The sequence below is a fragment of the Macaca nemestrina genome, chromosome 14 (genome assembly GCF_043159975.1).
Source record: "Macaca nemestrina isolate mMacNem1 chromosome 14, mMacNem.hap1, whole genome shotgun sequence".
In the NCBI taxonomy this organism is placed as follows: domain Eukaryota; kingdom Metazoa; phylum Chordata; class Mammalia; order Primates; family Cercopithecidae; genus Macaca; species Macaca nemestrina.
The window spans coordinates 5,770,860-5,786,552 of record NC_092138.1 but is presented as its reverse complement, the minus strand read 5'-3'; the positions used below and the strand labels follow the sequence as shown (position 1 = coordinate 5,786,552).

At 40.2% G+C, this 15,693-nt stretch overlaps 2 protein-coding genes across 6 annotated transcripts in view; one reads left to right on the top strand and one right to left on the bottom strand.

Moving 5' to 3' along the window:
• Nucleotides 1-15,693, top strand: part of CENP (centromere protein P) — a 275,211-nt gene that overhangs the window by 159,902 nt on the left and 99,616 nt on the right. The window lies entirely within an intron of this gene.
• The window catches only part of LOC105498852 (extracellular matrix protein 2), a 41,011-nt gene continuing 27,887 nt past the window's right edge, over nucleotides 2,570-15,693 (bottom strand). For both annotated transcript variants that reach the window (XM_011771208.2, XM_011771205.2), the window contains exons 7-10: nucleotides 12,640-12,797; nucleotides 9,639-9,778; nucleotides 7,863-8,189; nucleotides 2,570-3,751 (exon numbers count right to left, since the gene is read on the bottom strand). In XM_011771208.2, the coding sequence (XP_011769510.2) occupies nucleotides 3,583-3,751; nucleotides 7,863-8,189; nucleotides 9,639-9,778; nucleotides 12,640-12,797 (794 nt within the window). In that variant the 3' untranslated portion in view covers nucleotides 2,570-3,582. The remainder of the gene's footprint in view (nucleotides 3,752-7,862; nucleotides 8,190-9,638; nucleotides 9,779-12,639; nucleotides 12,798-15,693) is intronic.

Below are 15,693 nucleotides of genomic sequence, written 5' to 3'. Positions count from 1 at the left end.
GAGGAACACCAGCCTCAGAGTCAGAAGATGCAGGGGAAGTCCAGACTTAGCCACATATTCCCTGTTGTTCTCATGTGCCACCTGCCCTCGCTGAGCCCCAGCGTCATCACCTGACCTGCAAGGAGGTTGGTGAGCTTGCAGCACGGTGCTCGTTCCTACAGAAGCTTGTCCACTAGCCATTTAAGGTGGTCAGGGGCCCAGCAGTCTGCTCAGGGCTGATGTCACCCCGCTGCACTGGTGCTCAGAAGGAAAACCTGGCAGCCTCTTCCTAAGGCCGAGCCTCTTCAGCCTGGATGCTCCGGGAATGCAGGCGGAGCTGGAGAAAGGGAAGAGAAGGCTGCATGTTCTTCATGGATTTTAAAACCTAGTGTGTCATTTAGATAGTACCTAGTTTGTTGATTGTAAGAAGAAAAGGGAGATGGGAGTCAACACTTTCTGATGAGAGCAAAGCTGCTTTGTTTGAAGAGAGAGGTCTGTTCACTTCCTTCTCAGTGATACGAAACCCCAATGAACCTTGTCTGAAAACTACTGATCTGTTCCACACATGTTATTTTATAATTGAATCAAATGAACCCCAAAGAAGTAAAATGACTGAATAATTATTGGAGAACAAGATGGGCTCCCAAGTCTCTTGGTTCCTGGTATAGTTATTTCCTTATACCAGGTTCTGTATGTCTTTCACTAAATCATTTCTTTAGTGCTGCTTATAATATTTTTATTGATAATAAGCCAAATCTCAAAGTAATACTGTTCCTTGTATATATACACAAAGACAAGACACACCATTTATAGTTTTAGATCATGGCTAGACCAGGACTTCTTTAGTGTATATGTGTGTTAGTAATTATAGTGTAATTTTTGAAGCCAAACAGAACATCTGTTTTTTAGTACATTATATTGTGAAGAGTGTTTGCTATAAGGACATTTATCACTTTTTTATGGAATTAAAACTTCCCATCCAGAACATCATGAAATTTCAGGGCTGAACAAGTTCCATGCTAGCCATATTTTAAAAATTATAAAATCAGTTGAAATAAGTACAACTTCCACTTAAGAAAAAAAGCTTCAGTCGGTCATTCCGATTTTCATTTTTCTTTGGGATTCTGCTGCCAGAGCAGAGGTGAGAAGAGACATGCACAGCAAGCCCACAGTGTGCCTGCAGGGTCTGGCACGGGTCTGGATCTGCTGTTACTCCAGGCCATTGAGGGTGGCCGTAGTCTCCTGGCAGCCATCAGGCACCAGTGTGCTCATTGCATTGTCACCCATTTTTCTGACTGCACAGCACTTGCCTGCTTACTTAATTGTCTGCTTGATTTCCTGCTTATTGCCTCTACCAGAGAGGAAAGGCCCCATCTGCTCTGTTTGTCACTGTCTCTAGAACAGCATCTGAAACACAACTGAATAAAATCAGACTAAGAAATGAATGAATGAGTGGTTCAGTATCTGTCTCTGTGTCATCCCAGGATGCTAGTTCTGCTGACTCACCTTATTCAGTTTGAGCCCCCTTTAATACTAATTTTGTTTACAGCTTAGATTGCCTTAAACCATTTATGTCAATGCGTTTATATTCATACATCAAGAAGTATTGCACAAATGCAATACTTGTTAAATGGATGTGTAACCTTATCTTCTTGTTTTTACCTGTCTCTTAAATTGAACTTGGCCAATTTAAAATTAGTAATGCTCCTTCATTCCTAAACTGATTACAAAGCTCAACTTTTGTTCCATAAAATCCTGTTTTTCTTCCTAACAACCTGCTATAAGTCTTTGACCCTTCAGTCTAACAGTTATCTTCATATTATTATTGTTCATGTTATAATCACTGAATCCTGCCTATTAAGAAAGGGCTTAGAAAGTAGGCTTAGAAGTAACATGGAGTAAGTCTGGCCGGGTGCAGTGACTCACACCTGTAATCCCAGCACTTTGGGAGGCCGAGGTGGGCTTATCACAAGGTCAAGAGATCGAGACTATCCTGGCCAACATAGTAAAACCCTGTCTCTACTAAAAATACAAAAATTAGCTGGGCGTGGTGGCATACGCCTGTAGTCCCAGCTACTTGGGAGGCTGAAGCAGGAGAATCGCTTGAACCCAGGAGGCAGAGGTTGCAGTGAGCCAGGATTGCACCACTGCACTCCAGCCTGGTGACAGAGCAAGACTCCATCTAAAAAAAAAAAAAAAAGAAAAAGAAGTAACATTATGGAATAAGTCAAACTTTTCACACTCATGAAATTGAAAGTCACCCATGAAATTGTCAATTGTGGTTGGCTATGCTGGTTCCTTTCAGTTTTATATGAGATAATAACTGCATTCATACTTTCCAAAATGCTTTACATTCTTTTCTGGTTCTTATAATAGCTTTGTAAAGTGGGGATGGAAGGTTCCTAGAGTGGTGAAAGAACTATTAAATGATTAAATAACTAAAGCTTAAAAAATTAGAGAAACCTATGCAATGAGGCCAACACTGGCACTTAAGTTCCTAGCCAAGACATAAAACCAAGAGTAACAAAAGAAGTCAACATAGTTTCTATATATGTCTTATAAATTACTTTAGCAATACAAAGATAAAAGATCATTATGTTAAAAAATTTTAATATATGGTTTTGGTAGGGCCAATACATAGTAAAGACATAGCTTTATGTTCAATTGAACGGAATAAAATGATATATTTCAGTAAATTAAGGCAAAGGAGATAGATGCTATGACCAGTGGTGCAAAATTTTTCAAAAATTTATACATTAGATTTACCTTTACAAGGTTATAGTCAAGAATAATTAACTTGTATTTTAAGCAGACTCTACTGCTTTTCAAAAAATGTTTTAATCTCGAGTGAAGAATGGTGAAAGTAATCTTAATATACTGTTTAACTTTAAATTTAACTTTAAACTTTTAGAATTATAGAAAAGTTTCAAAAATGTATAGAATTCATGCACACCCTTCTGCCAGCTTTCCTTAATGTTAACAATGTACATAACCATAATATGATTTTCAAAACCAGGAAATTAACATTATAGTAGTGTTTTCATTTTACACATGTAATTAATGGAAGAAATGAAAGCTACCCCAATACTTAGTTATATTTATACCAGTAATTATAGCCCAGGGCCTTATAAGAAATTAACAAATTATTGTTTTAACAGAATAATAAACAACACTTATTCATAAATTCTGCCTGCTTTTTTTCTTGTCATTATGCTTCTTAATCTTGAACCAAAAGATAAATAACTTTTAAAGGGACTTACAGAGTTCTCAGCTAACACCAGTACTCAAGTTGATTATAAAGGTTGTGTTTATTTTGTTCCAGACTCTTCTGGTCTAGCTCAGTATGCATGATATCCTATTCTAGTGAGATGACCTCTTTCTAAAGGTGGGAAACTGAGAGATTTTACCTTTACTATTAATAAAACTCCTAGAGACTATGCCTTTTAGGTATATTTTGGTTGTTCATCTGTGTATTAGTGAATCAGATTGACTAGTATATAATGATACTGAGAATAACCGGAGGATTATGTCTCTTGTTAATGACAAATGCAGCTACTACAAATACATGAGTAAAGTTTATAAACAGCAAAGGAAAACTTGGAATTACTTGATGTTTTGTGGTTTAAGAACAATACTTGAATATGATCTTATGCATGAAAATGTGTAAGATGGTATTTCTCTAATTTTAATGTAATTGTTTTCGAGATGAAGATGTTCCAGATTTGAGTCGTCATCCTCTTCAGCATTGCAAATTTCTTCTGGAAGAATGTTCCTAAGGAAAAATAGACATGCAAGTCACACATGGTCCAAGTAATAATCTGCCTTCATTTAGGAGTTAAGTTTAACATTTGTTAAAAAAATTATTTTGTTCTAAAAATAAAGTTGAATCCTTATATTATAGACCAGAATAAATTCCAACTACGTCAAAGATCCAAATGTGAAAGATGAAGCCATAGAAGCACTCGAACAGACCGTGGTCACACCCTCTGACTCGGGAGATTCTTCCTATATGTGATTTGAAAACCAGAAGCACTGAATGAAAAGATTTAAAATTTACTACAGGGTTTAAAAAGAAAGTGCAAAGTTAAACAACATGACAAAGAAGGAGAGAGTAACTTATATCACAGATACAAAGGCTTCCTAAGAATCTAGGAGGAAAATGGAAAATGCTCAATTTCATTCATAAGAAAAATGTAAATTGAAACTTTACTGGCATACCACTTTTTATTTATGAGGTTTGCAAAAAAAAAAATCCAAAAACTCATTAACATATTCTAATAGTGAGCCTGGACCAATCAGATACCACTGAAGGGAATGCAAAATGGTGCACCCCCTCTGGAGAGGAATTTGGTGATATCTAGCAAAATTACATATGCACTTTACCCTTTGCACTCTGCATTCCCTCTCCTAGGATTTTATCCCAAAGTTAAACTGGGAGAAAACAAAATGACATTTATACAAACTTATCTTTTGTGGCATTATTTTTAGCAGTAAGAGTGGAAACAAATGTCTATCAATAACGAACTGATTGAATAAAATATAGTATATCTGCATAATATTCAGTTGTAAAAAGGAATGAAGAAATTCTCTACATACTGATGTGGAGTGATATACTGATACTTTTAAAAAGCAAAGGGTAGGCTGGGCGTGGTGGCTCACACCTGTCATCCCAGCACTTTGGGAGGCCAAGGCGGGTGGATCACCTGAGGTCAGGAGTTCAAGACCAGCCAGACCAACATGAAGAAACCCCATCTCTACTGAAAATACAAAATTAGCTGGGCATGGTGGTGTATGCCTGTAATCCCAGCTATTTGGGAGGCTGAGGTAAGAGAACTGCTTGAACCTGGGAGGTGGAGGTTGCGGTGAGCCAAGATCATGCCATTGCACTCCAGCCTGGGCAGCAAGAGTGAAACTCTGTCTCAAAAAAAAAGAAAAAAGAAAAACAAATGTTAGAAAAAATACACATACCCCATAAGGTTTGTTTGTTTGTTTGTTTTTTATGTCATTTTCTTATATCTTATATTTCTTTTTTTTTATTATTATACTTTAAGTTCTAGACCCCTCCAAATCTTATGTTGAAATGTGATCCCCAGTGTTGGAGGTGGTGCTTAATGGGAGGTGTTTGGGTCATGGGGGCAGATCACTCATAAATAGATAAATATCCTCTCTAGGATCAGGGGAGTGAGTGAGTTCTTGTTCTATTAATTCCCATAAGAGCCTAGCACCTCCCCATTCTTTTTTGCCTCCTCTCTTGCCATGTAATCTCTACACACTCCATCTCCCCTTCCACCATGAGTGGAAGCAGCCTGAAGGCCCTCACCAGATGCAGATGCCAGTGCCGTGCTGCTTGCACTGCCTGAAGAACCATGAGCGAAATAAACCTTTTCTCTTTACAAATTACCCAGCCTTGGGCATTACTTTATAGCATCAGAACTGGACTAAGACCTATATAGAGAGAAAACTGCCCTTTTGTGTAATAATTTGTATAATAATTATGGATGGGGATGGGGAAATATGTATATGTATGTAGGCTTCTGTTTGCAAAAATAAATACTGGAAGGATAAACTAGAAATTTAAAAATTTAACCCATAGGAAGGATCATACAGTGTACAACAGACAATCACAGAAGGACAACTTCTCTTAATTCAACTTCTTACACAGTTTTGACTTTGGAATTATAAATATTTAACACAGTCAAAAGTAATATCCAAAAAGAAAAAAGCAATTTCTAAAAACCAAAAACTAAATAACATGTCTGAATATTAAGTTGTTGGCATATCACAGGGGAAACCGCTGTATTTCAGCTGTACATGTTTAGTGGAACTTATTCTAAAGACAAATAGAGCTACCAAAAAATAATAAACTTAAAGCTTTTATTATTAGCAGTAATAATGATGTCATTTTGAAACAATTGTTTACATATTGTAAGATCATCCAAGTTAATGTTGTTGGGAACCTAGATTTTCAGTGTAAAAGAAACAAGTTTTAATAAAAGGAATTAAATGACGTTAAATTTGATTTGGGAATGTCAATCTGAACTTATTTTCTTTTCAAAATACGGAATTTCGTGGCAGTCCACTGAAAGGCCTCAATACAATAGCAACACAATTGAAAGGGCCACGGCTGGTTCCTACTTGGGGCTTCTCAATACTATTCCCCAAAGAAAGGGGCCAGGCCCTTTGGAGGAAGGTCTGTAGTAGGGAATGCAGAAAGTAAGCCCGAGGCCCACGTGTGCCCAAAAGCAAGTGAGCAGACACAAGAGCCAGTTTGAATAACGACCATTGTCCAGATACAGGACGGTTTAAGAATAATGACTGCAACTGATTGAAGCATAACTGCTTACATGAAAGCGTAAGTGTATATTGATTCACCAGAAAAAGAGAGAACCCTAAAACAAAATAAAGCAAAAACATTTAGGCTCCAATTTCTTACTCCCACTTGTGGCTTAAAGGAAAGAACTAAGCTTTTTTCTTGCCTTTCAGAGTGACAAAGCAGCCCTAGTTGATGAGCAAAAAATTTTTTACAGCAGAATTCCAGCTAATAAGCATGAGAAGCATGGAAAAAATAGAAATTCATCATTTTGTTACCCCTAATGAAGTAAGAATCAGACAACATTCATCTATGAGTGAAACCATTGGTTCAGTGATGGAAGAGTAAGTTTGTCGTAGGAGATACCAGGCTGTGACCACCTCAACCCACTGATCAATTTTAGAATCACAAAAAGTGGGATAAACATTAAACGCTTTCTGATGCAGTGCAGTATGAAGCATATGGCACAACCTGTGAAGTATTTTTGCAAAAAAATTTTGAAACTGAATTTTACAAAGCCTTCCCAAGCCCCATCTCTTCTTCCAGTACCTTTAAAAACTCGAACTTTTCTGTGTTTTTGTTTTGTTTTCTTTTTGTAGGCATTTAGTTTATTTGGACTTTTAGAGAAGGGGAAAGGCTAAGAGGCATAATTCTCAGGGACGGAACAACAAGGTTATTGTCTCCCTTACTGCCAATTATAAAGACCCTACTGACAAAATATTCTGGATTACTTCTCAAGACACTCATGCCATCTAGGCAGGAGTGATGATTCAGTATATAAGCTGAATACACGCAGAAAAATGTGTTCCCAAAAGTAGGGAAAGTGAGTCTCAATAAATGTTTTCAGAAATTTGACTTCAGAAAAATCTAGATAGAAGCAGTTTTAATTTTAGCATATATTTAGGTACTATGCTCTACAGATTTATTTATTTACATATGGAGGTGGGAGTAGTAACATAATCTAGTGCTTTGAAGACTTATCTGAAACTGTCTCTAAAGTTCTAAGTGTTATATAATAATAATCTGTTAATTTTTCTTTTTTTTTTTTTTTTTTGAGATGGAGTCTCACTCTGTTACCCAGGCCGGAGTGCAGTGGCGTGATCCTGGCTCACTGCAACCTCTGCCTCCCAGGTTCAAACATTCTCCCACCTCAGCCTTCCGACTACCTGGCATTACAGACATGCACCACCAAGCCCTGTTAATTTTTGTATTTTTAGTAGAAACGAGGTTTCACCATGTTGGCCAGGCTGGCCTCGAACTCTTGACCTCAGGTGACCCGCCCACTTTGGCCTCCCAAAGTGCTGGAATTATAGGCATGAACCACTGCACCTGGCTGAAAGATGTTTTAGCTATGGAAATTTATAAACATGTGCAAAAGTAGGAAAAACCTCTAATGAATCCTCACATACCTGTCATTCAGTAATTACTAACATTTGCCAATCTTGTTTAATCCAACCCCTTAGCACCATTTTTTTTTTCCTTAACATAAATCCCAGAGATCATGTCATGGTTATTTTATCATATATTTTGCCAACCAAAATTTAAACAGACACTTGAAAAAGCCAAAATTTACCGTATCTTGTTGTTGTTCAGCCTCAGAAAATGTAGTGCTTTCATTTCTTGTATCCCAGGTGGTACAGACTTTAAGTCATTGTGATCCAGAAATAATTCTCTCAGGGAATGATATGCCCCATAGAAGGAGACACGGTCCATGCCATCATCAGCAAGTTTGTTAAATGACAGGTACAAGTATTCCAGGCCTGGTTCCATGTGACCAAACACATAGCCAGGGATCCGTTCAATCTGGTTCCCGAGGAGCACGAGGTGCAGCAAGGACTTGGGTAGATAGGACGGGACGTGATAGAGCTTATTGTATGAGAGATCAATGGATTCTAGATTTCTGCAACAAAGAAAAAAGTAAACAGGGTAGGGACGTCAGGATGGTGATCATCAGCTCTAAATTTTGATAAGGCCAGTCTTGATGCTGGTCCATTTTCCTATAAGCACCCAGTTTGTAGTGAAGATTCCAAATAGGAACTTTTCCAGGTATAGCCAGCCCTAGTCTCTTGCACCAAGGTGCATGTCCTTACCAGTGTGCCATACTGCCTCCCAGCTATGTGAATCCTTGCGAGGGAGCATCAGAGACTAGGAGGGAAAAACTCATATCCCTGGAGGCAATACTGAGGCCCAAAGACTAAAATATCTGTAAGGTTGATGTGTTGAATCCAAAATGAAATTCCATGAATCCCAGCATACATCGAAATGCCTATCTGTAAAGTTGTCTCTGGTTCCAGCAAGGAAGTTTGGTTTGTTTGGCTTGTTTTGGTTCCCCTTCCCCTACGTTTTCATTCCACATTTGATTTGATGACCTGGCACACCTGAGACTTGAGGTGAGCCTGAGGGATCTAGAAAATGCTGTTAATCATCTAGAAGATCTGGGAAACGTGGTGAACTCACTGGCTTGTTTCAGGAACCCCACCTGAGTCTCTTAAGGCTTCTGCCTCACACCCTCTTTTCACCTGATGAAGACTCCTCTGCCCACAGTGGACTCAGTGCCACATGCTGCTGAGCCCAGTTGGCCTCTCCATCCTGTTTCTGAATGACCCACGTCCCCGACTGTGTTACTTAGGCACATAGTTCCAGGACACGCAATCCCAGATCCCAGTTGTCTGCTGGATTTGCTGCAGGGCTTGCTTCTGACTCCCTCCCCCTTCACTGAGAGCTACAGCCAGAGGTTGCTGATTCTTGTCCAGGAAGATGGAGTCTACTTTTGGCCTCCACTGTTAGGCCAAGCATTCTTCAGTCTATTTTGTAAGAGTTGAGGTGAAGAAATAGTTTGGAGAAAAGAAGGCTGTGTAGTGTAGGAGAACAGGCCTGGGCTCTGAAGCCTGGTGCTTCCACTTAATGATGATGAGGAGAAGGAGTCTGGCAGATTTCTTTCTCACTGTGTGCAGGGGATTATCTCATTCAAACCTGCTGACAACCTGTGAGGTAGACAGAGCTAGAGTAGCATTTGACCAGTAGTGGGCAGACCTCAAAGACAGCTGGGGCTCAGTTTTTGCTAGCTCAGCACTTGGCATATGATAGGGTGTCCAGTATGCAGTATGGTGACAACAGCAGTAGTAACTGTAATAATCCTAACACCAGTCATGCAATGCACAGGTTGGAAATTGCATGAAGGAGCCCACTTTGGAGATAGGGTAAGGGTTCACTAAGAAACGATTCTGTCTCCGAGCCCTTCAGTATCGTCACCTCCCTCACTTATCCCATTCCCAGGTTTCCTACTCTGTTTAATAATGACAAGTGGAAGAAATAGTTCAATAAAATTTAAATTGTAGCATGTACTTACTCTTGATTTATCCAGGCTAAAGGAGCAATCCTATTTTCTTCAATTTTGTTATAACGTAGTACAATGACATTGATCTTTCTGGTATGATTGAAACAAATTTCAGTTATTTCTTCAATTTGGTTATTTTCTAGGTATAATTCCTATAATTAAGAGAAAAGACTATTATTTTTCTTTTGTGTTAGTTGATATGTTCAGTTTCATGAAGACTAAAATAGTAACATAGACTGTTGTCATTAGTATTATCTAACGAGTCTTTCACTGCTCTTTCAAGTAAGCTTGTGTTTTTAAGTTGTCTTTTTTTTTTTTTTTTTTTTTGAGATGGGGTCTCACTTTGTCACACAGGATGGAGTGCAGGGGCACAAACACGGCTCACTGCAGCCTTGACCTCCCAGGCTCAAGTGATCCTACCACTTCAGTCCCACAAGTGACTGAGACTACAGGTATGCACCACCAAGCCTGGCTAATTTTTATATTTTTTGTAGAGACAGGATCTCACCATGTTGTTCAAGCTGGTCTCGAACTCCTAAGCTCAGGTGATCTACCCGCCTTGGCCTCCCAAAGTGCTGGATTTACAGGAAAGTTGTCAAATTTTATAACTAATTAGTGAAATAAAACACACTGTCTGTCATGGTTATGGAATCAAATGAATTTTATTTAAAATGTATTAGCCATATTATGTTGCAAGAAATGGCATACCATAATAATTATACAAGACTCGCTACTTTATAATACTTATTCACATAAATTATCTCATTTGGGCTTTAAAAACTGAAAAATAGACAAAAATTATTGTCTCTACTTACCAGTGGAGTTAAGTTGGGCCTGGAGAGACAGGGAGGCTCACCTGCGGTTACGTGACTAATGCTGAGAGGGGCTTGTCCTAGCCGAGCCTCCAGTCCCAGACTGCCTGTTTCCTACTACTTCATGTGGTCTATAATATTTTAGTCTTATATTTTTAGATTTGCTTTTGTTATAATTAATTTAAAGTTAATTAAGAGTCTTAATTTACAACCAAGGAGAAGTTTGCTAGAACTGTTAGTAAGTTTTTAATAGCTAGCTGCCTTCAAGTTAAGTTTAGTTGGCATTAGAGGGAGTTTTTCATTAAAGGATCTGCATTATAAAAATTCTCCTTGTTCTCTTGTTAGAATTCAGAAGTAGAACTGGCTTATATCTTTAGTGTCACCTTCTATTCCACCTGTGAGAATTTCCCTCTTTGTTAATTTTGGCATTTGTTAGAAATTAATAAAGCAATTTTCAACTTTTTGCTTTTACCTGCATATGTATTTAGGAGGTGAGCTAGATCAGTCAGAGACTAGTTAAATAAATCCTGGCACACTTGTCCATATGTTGAAACATCTGCAGCTGTAGGAAAGAATAACATGCGGCAGCCTTGAGGCTGCATGGTTAAGTGAGGCAGGTGTACAGCAGTGGCTTTAGAAGGATTTATAGTATGTGCCATGCATTTGTGCACTTGTATGCCCAGTGCTTTGCAGACTGGTAGGAATGGGTCTCTTTGGAGAGAGAGAAGCCAGGCTCAGAGTGGGGCACATTGCTCTTTTGTATTATCCTCATTGTGTATGTATGTTTTTTAACATGTGTATGCATTATCTATTTAAATTTTAATTTTTTAATTATTAATTTCTGGCCCTGCCCCACAAAGAATCTGACGTAGCATGTCTGGGATAGGTCCAAGAGTCTGTATTTCTTAAGAACCCAGGAGACTCTGATAGAAAGCCAGGTACTGATAAATGTCAGTGTTACATAACTCTGTCACTTAATCTGGAAATAGGAAGAAGAGGAAGGGTGGTAGCCATGACAGCCACATAAGATCACCATAGATGATCCTCTTTTCTGGCTTGTTGGGGCTGAAGCCGGGGGATGCTGCATCCTGACTTCTGGCTGGATGATCATGTGGTGTAGGAGAAACGGAGCTTAGTAAGAAAACCTGTGTTCCCACAGGGTCTGCCAGTATGTATAGACTCTCTGGACCTCAGTGTTCTTTTTGGCGGGCGGGGTGGGGTGTGGTTTGTAGAGACAGAGTCTCTCTGTGTTGCCCAGGCTGGAGTGCAGTGGTACGATCCTAGCTTACTGCAGCCTCAAACTCCTGGGCTCAAGTGATCCTCCACCTCAGCCTCCTGAGCAGCTACGACTACAGGTGTGCACCACCATGCCTGGCTAGTTTTTTAAAAAATATACTTTTTAGAGACAGGACCTCAGTATGTTGCCCAGACTACTCTCAAACTCCTGGCCTCAAGCCATCTTCCTGCCTCCCAGAGTGCTGGTATTACTGGTGTGAGCCACTGCACAGTCCACCTCAGTGTTTTTAATGCAGGAAATGAGGGGTGTTGACATTCATCAGCCAAAGACCCTCTGGAGCACACCGTGCAGTAAGGAGACCACACATCTGGGGACCTGTGGGGCATCTCTAGAGGATAATAAAGCAAGGCTGGAGTTTGGGGCCTGGAGTTAGTCACAGGACAGTTTTGGTAGGAATTGGGTCAAAACTTGTAAGCTACAGAGTTGCTGGAACAGTCAGAGGCCTTCTTTGTACAACACTTGTATCCATGCAAGTTACTGTTAGGTCAGAGTGTCTGTGATTTTGCCTGGAATTTGTCAGTGGACACTCTGTTATGGTTAATACCTGTATGAGCTTCTGTGATAAGCGTCACATTTCTGGATTGGGACAGTATACACTGTCTTGAGAGTCAGAGTACCTCATAGAAGTTGTGGTTTCATTTAAATTCTCAATTCCTTTCTCCCATTTCCCCCAAGAGCTGTCAGAAGTACCATTTTTCACTTTATCAGGTGTCTCTACTAGTAATTATAATTTCGATTCAGAATTTTGTATTGCTTGAAGAAAAAACAATGCTTAAATTATAGGAAATTCTGCATACAGCATGAAACTAGAGTTTAATTTACATCACAATAGTCTTAAAATATATTTTGTTGTATACCATATTTAAAATATACATTTAAAGCATCAAAAGAAATATATTGTTACCTCAATAGAAGCAGGAAGACCCTGTGGTATAATTCTAAATTTATTTTTTCCCAGACGCAAGTAGGCTAGGCTCTTCAAAGGTTTGAAAGCTAAAGGATTGACATTGACTTCACTGAGATTATTTCCTTCCAGTTCTAAGGTGACCAGTTGATATAAGTCTATAAAAAATAAAAGTATTAGAATATTAGGATAATTGAAAAACCATGCAGATTTTTGTAGGCTTTTGAAATGTCATGTGAAATGGCCAGTTTATTTGCAGGGCAAATACAGTTTTTTTAAAAACCTTTGTATCCTCCTATAAAGTCTTTTCTTAAGTACTTTGTACATCCCAGATGCTCAATTCAACCAGCACTAAATGCACGGTCCAGTAGTGAGGCAGACCCGAAAAAAATCATTGAAATGCTAGGTGCTAACAATATGTGTAAGGAACAGAAGCAAGAGAGAAGAGAGGGAGGAAGATAGGAAAGAGAGGCAGAGGAGTTTCCATAGAAGTTGTGGTGGCTGAACAGGGATTTGGAATTCAGATAGGAGAGGAAGAGAAAGTTGTGGACAGTCATTGGAAACATTGCAAAGACACAGATGTATGAAATGGCAGCATAATAGGCAATGGGGTGGGTGGAAGTTTAATGCAATGAGGGATTTTTTTTTCCAGGACACAAAAAAGAACACTTTCCCTGGCTCACCCTCAGTCTCTGAACAAGGGAGTCAGAAGTAAACCAGAGCAGTGAATTCCCATCATAGTTACTCACTTGTTGGCACAGAGTGCAGCCAAATGGAAGCTTTGAAAGAATGATGATCAAAAATTCTCCACGCATTCAGATTGAACTAGCAAGAAAGGCCTTTATACAAACAAGTTTTTTTTCTACTTTGTTTCTACTAGTCTCAGGAGTGGTATGATCCAGGTCAAATGGAAGCTCCATGCTGCAAAATGGACAGCTCAGCAATGACAATACCCAGAGGCATCTGAATCAGAGGCTCAGGGTGTGGCCAAAATTCCCAGATTAGGGGATGTTTTCTATTCAACCCCCTTCATGGGCATTGCACCAAATGCCATGTGTGACTCAGTTCTGTTCTTAGGCAACAGCAAAGACAGTTGCATCAAGAATAGAAATAATAAATGCTGGAAGATTATAAGAAGAAAAAGCAGTGTAGATGTGAGTGGTATGAAAGTGCCAGTCTCCTACAGACAGAAAGATTTAGATAGAAGTAGGAGGAACTTCCAGGCTGTAATAGCCAGCTGAGCACATGTAGCTGAAAGACCATGTGGGGTTGTTCAGGGGGAGAGGAGACTAGCGCTGGTGTGGCTGTGCACAGTGGAGTGAAGGTTGGTGTTCAGACACAAGTATACTGGGAGGGCCTTTTTTTAGTTTATTTTATTTTAATTTATTTAGAGACAGAGTGTCGCTCTGTCGCCCAAGCTGGAGTGCAATAGCATGGTCTTGGCTCACTGCAACCTCCACCTCCCAGGTTCAAGCGATTCTTCTGCCTCAGTCTCCCAAGTAGCTGATTGCAGGCACCCACCACCACACCCAGCTAATTCTGGGAGGGCCTTTGCACCCTGGACAACAACGTCTGGCTCTCATTCTCAAGACAGCAAGAGGTTAACCTGGTGGTGGTCCTTAGGATTAATGGAAGTGCTGAGCAACAGGAAGTAGCCAGGCCAGCCAGTAAATTGTGATAAGTGGTTATATTTCCTCATATTCGCTTTCATTTCCAAAACTAAAGGTACTGAGAATCTGACGTCTTTCTCTAGTAAATAGGTGAAGTTTTGAAACGCAGTGGAAGCTTTTCTTTGAAAAATAGGTAACAGAAATGAACTAATGGCCATTACATGACTGAGAGAAAAAGAGAGAAACAGTACAAATTCAGGACACTGTGTTTTCTTTTGCAGTTATTCTCTGGCATATATAGGAAATAGGAGGTAACAGGAAATAGGATGGTGCTAGAGAGTGTTTCTTGTAGGTGAGACTTGAGGTAGATGTTGAAAGGATTCATGGACAGGAAACAGGAAGTCTTCCATGGTGGGTGGTACCATGACAGGTTGTGGACATGGCAGGTGCCTCGATGTTCCTGGCAGGCAGCATCACATGGTCATCCACTAGAGCAACCTCCAGGGCTCCTACTTTGGTTGTTTCAGTCATTAGTGACAACAAAAATGCTTTTAAAGCATGCCTGGTTTTCCTCTGCTGTCCCTCCCTCCACCTTTCACACCTCTCTCAATTTTAAGTCCTTCCCTTTCTCCATAACACATGTGCACATCTCAGGTGGACTCTGCTCCTCCTGCAGGTAAATTCCCTGCCCTTCAGCAAGGTGTGTGCAGCCCCTGGTGTTACTCATTGCCTGCCCTTCACCTTCACTGTGCCTGCTTGCAGGTCCCACAGTATCGCAAATTGTCTCATTTATTTGCACCTTTGTGCTGTTTTCTTTCCCTGGCGTGCCCTCCTTCCCCCTCTCTGGAGCTATAATCTGAAAGGTCATGAGTGAGGAGCCGCCCCAAGAGAGATGACAGAAGAGCAGTGGGCCACCTGCTTCCACACAGAAGCAGGGTGGCCTCATAGCATTCCTGGCAGCCAGCCTGACCATCCACAGCATCAGGACTCCCAGCCAGGGGGAGCCCAGCACCCAAGGGACCGGTACAGCAGTAGCTCTTAGAACTCAGCCCACCCAGGGAGTGCAGCAGAGGTATCTGGGCCGGAGGACAGAAAGCATTGCCGGCATGGAGCCGAGGCTCCTCGGTGCTCAGACTGTGGAGAAAGGCGGGCTAAGAAAGGCAGGCAGACAGCCCACTCACCCTGACTTCCTGTCAACACTCTGGGAATCTAGAAGCATTTGTGAGTGAGGGAGAAGAGTACTCTTTAAGGCAGTTCCAGGGGTGTGTGAAAGCACCTTCACAATCAGGAGTGCATGTTTTATAACACCTCATTCTGATAACCCAACTAAAAATGTGACTGACTTGTAGTTCATATACAGCCTGTTAGTACAGTTGTTCTAGATTGCTGACACCCTTTGGTCTTCAGCAGTTAGAAATTGAATTTTCTAATGTCTTTCCCATTT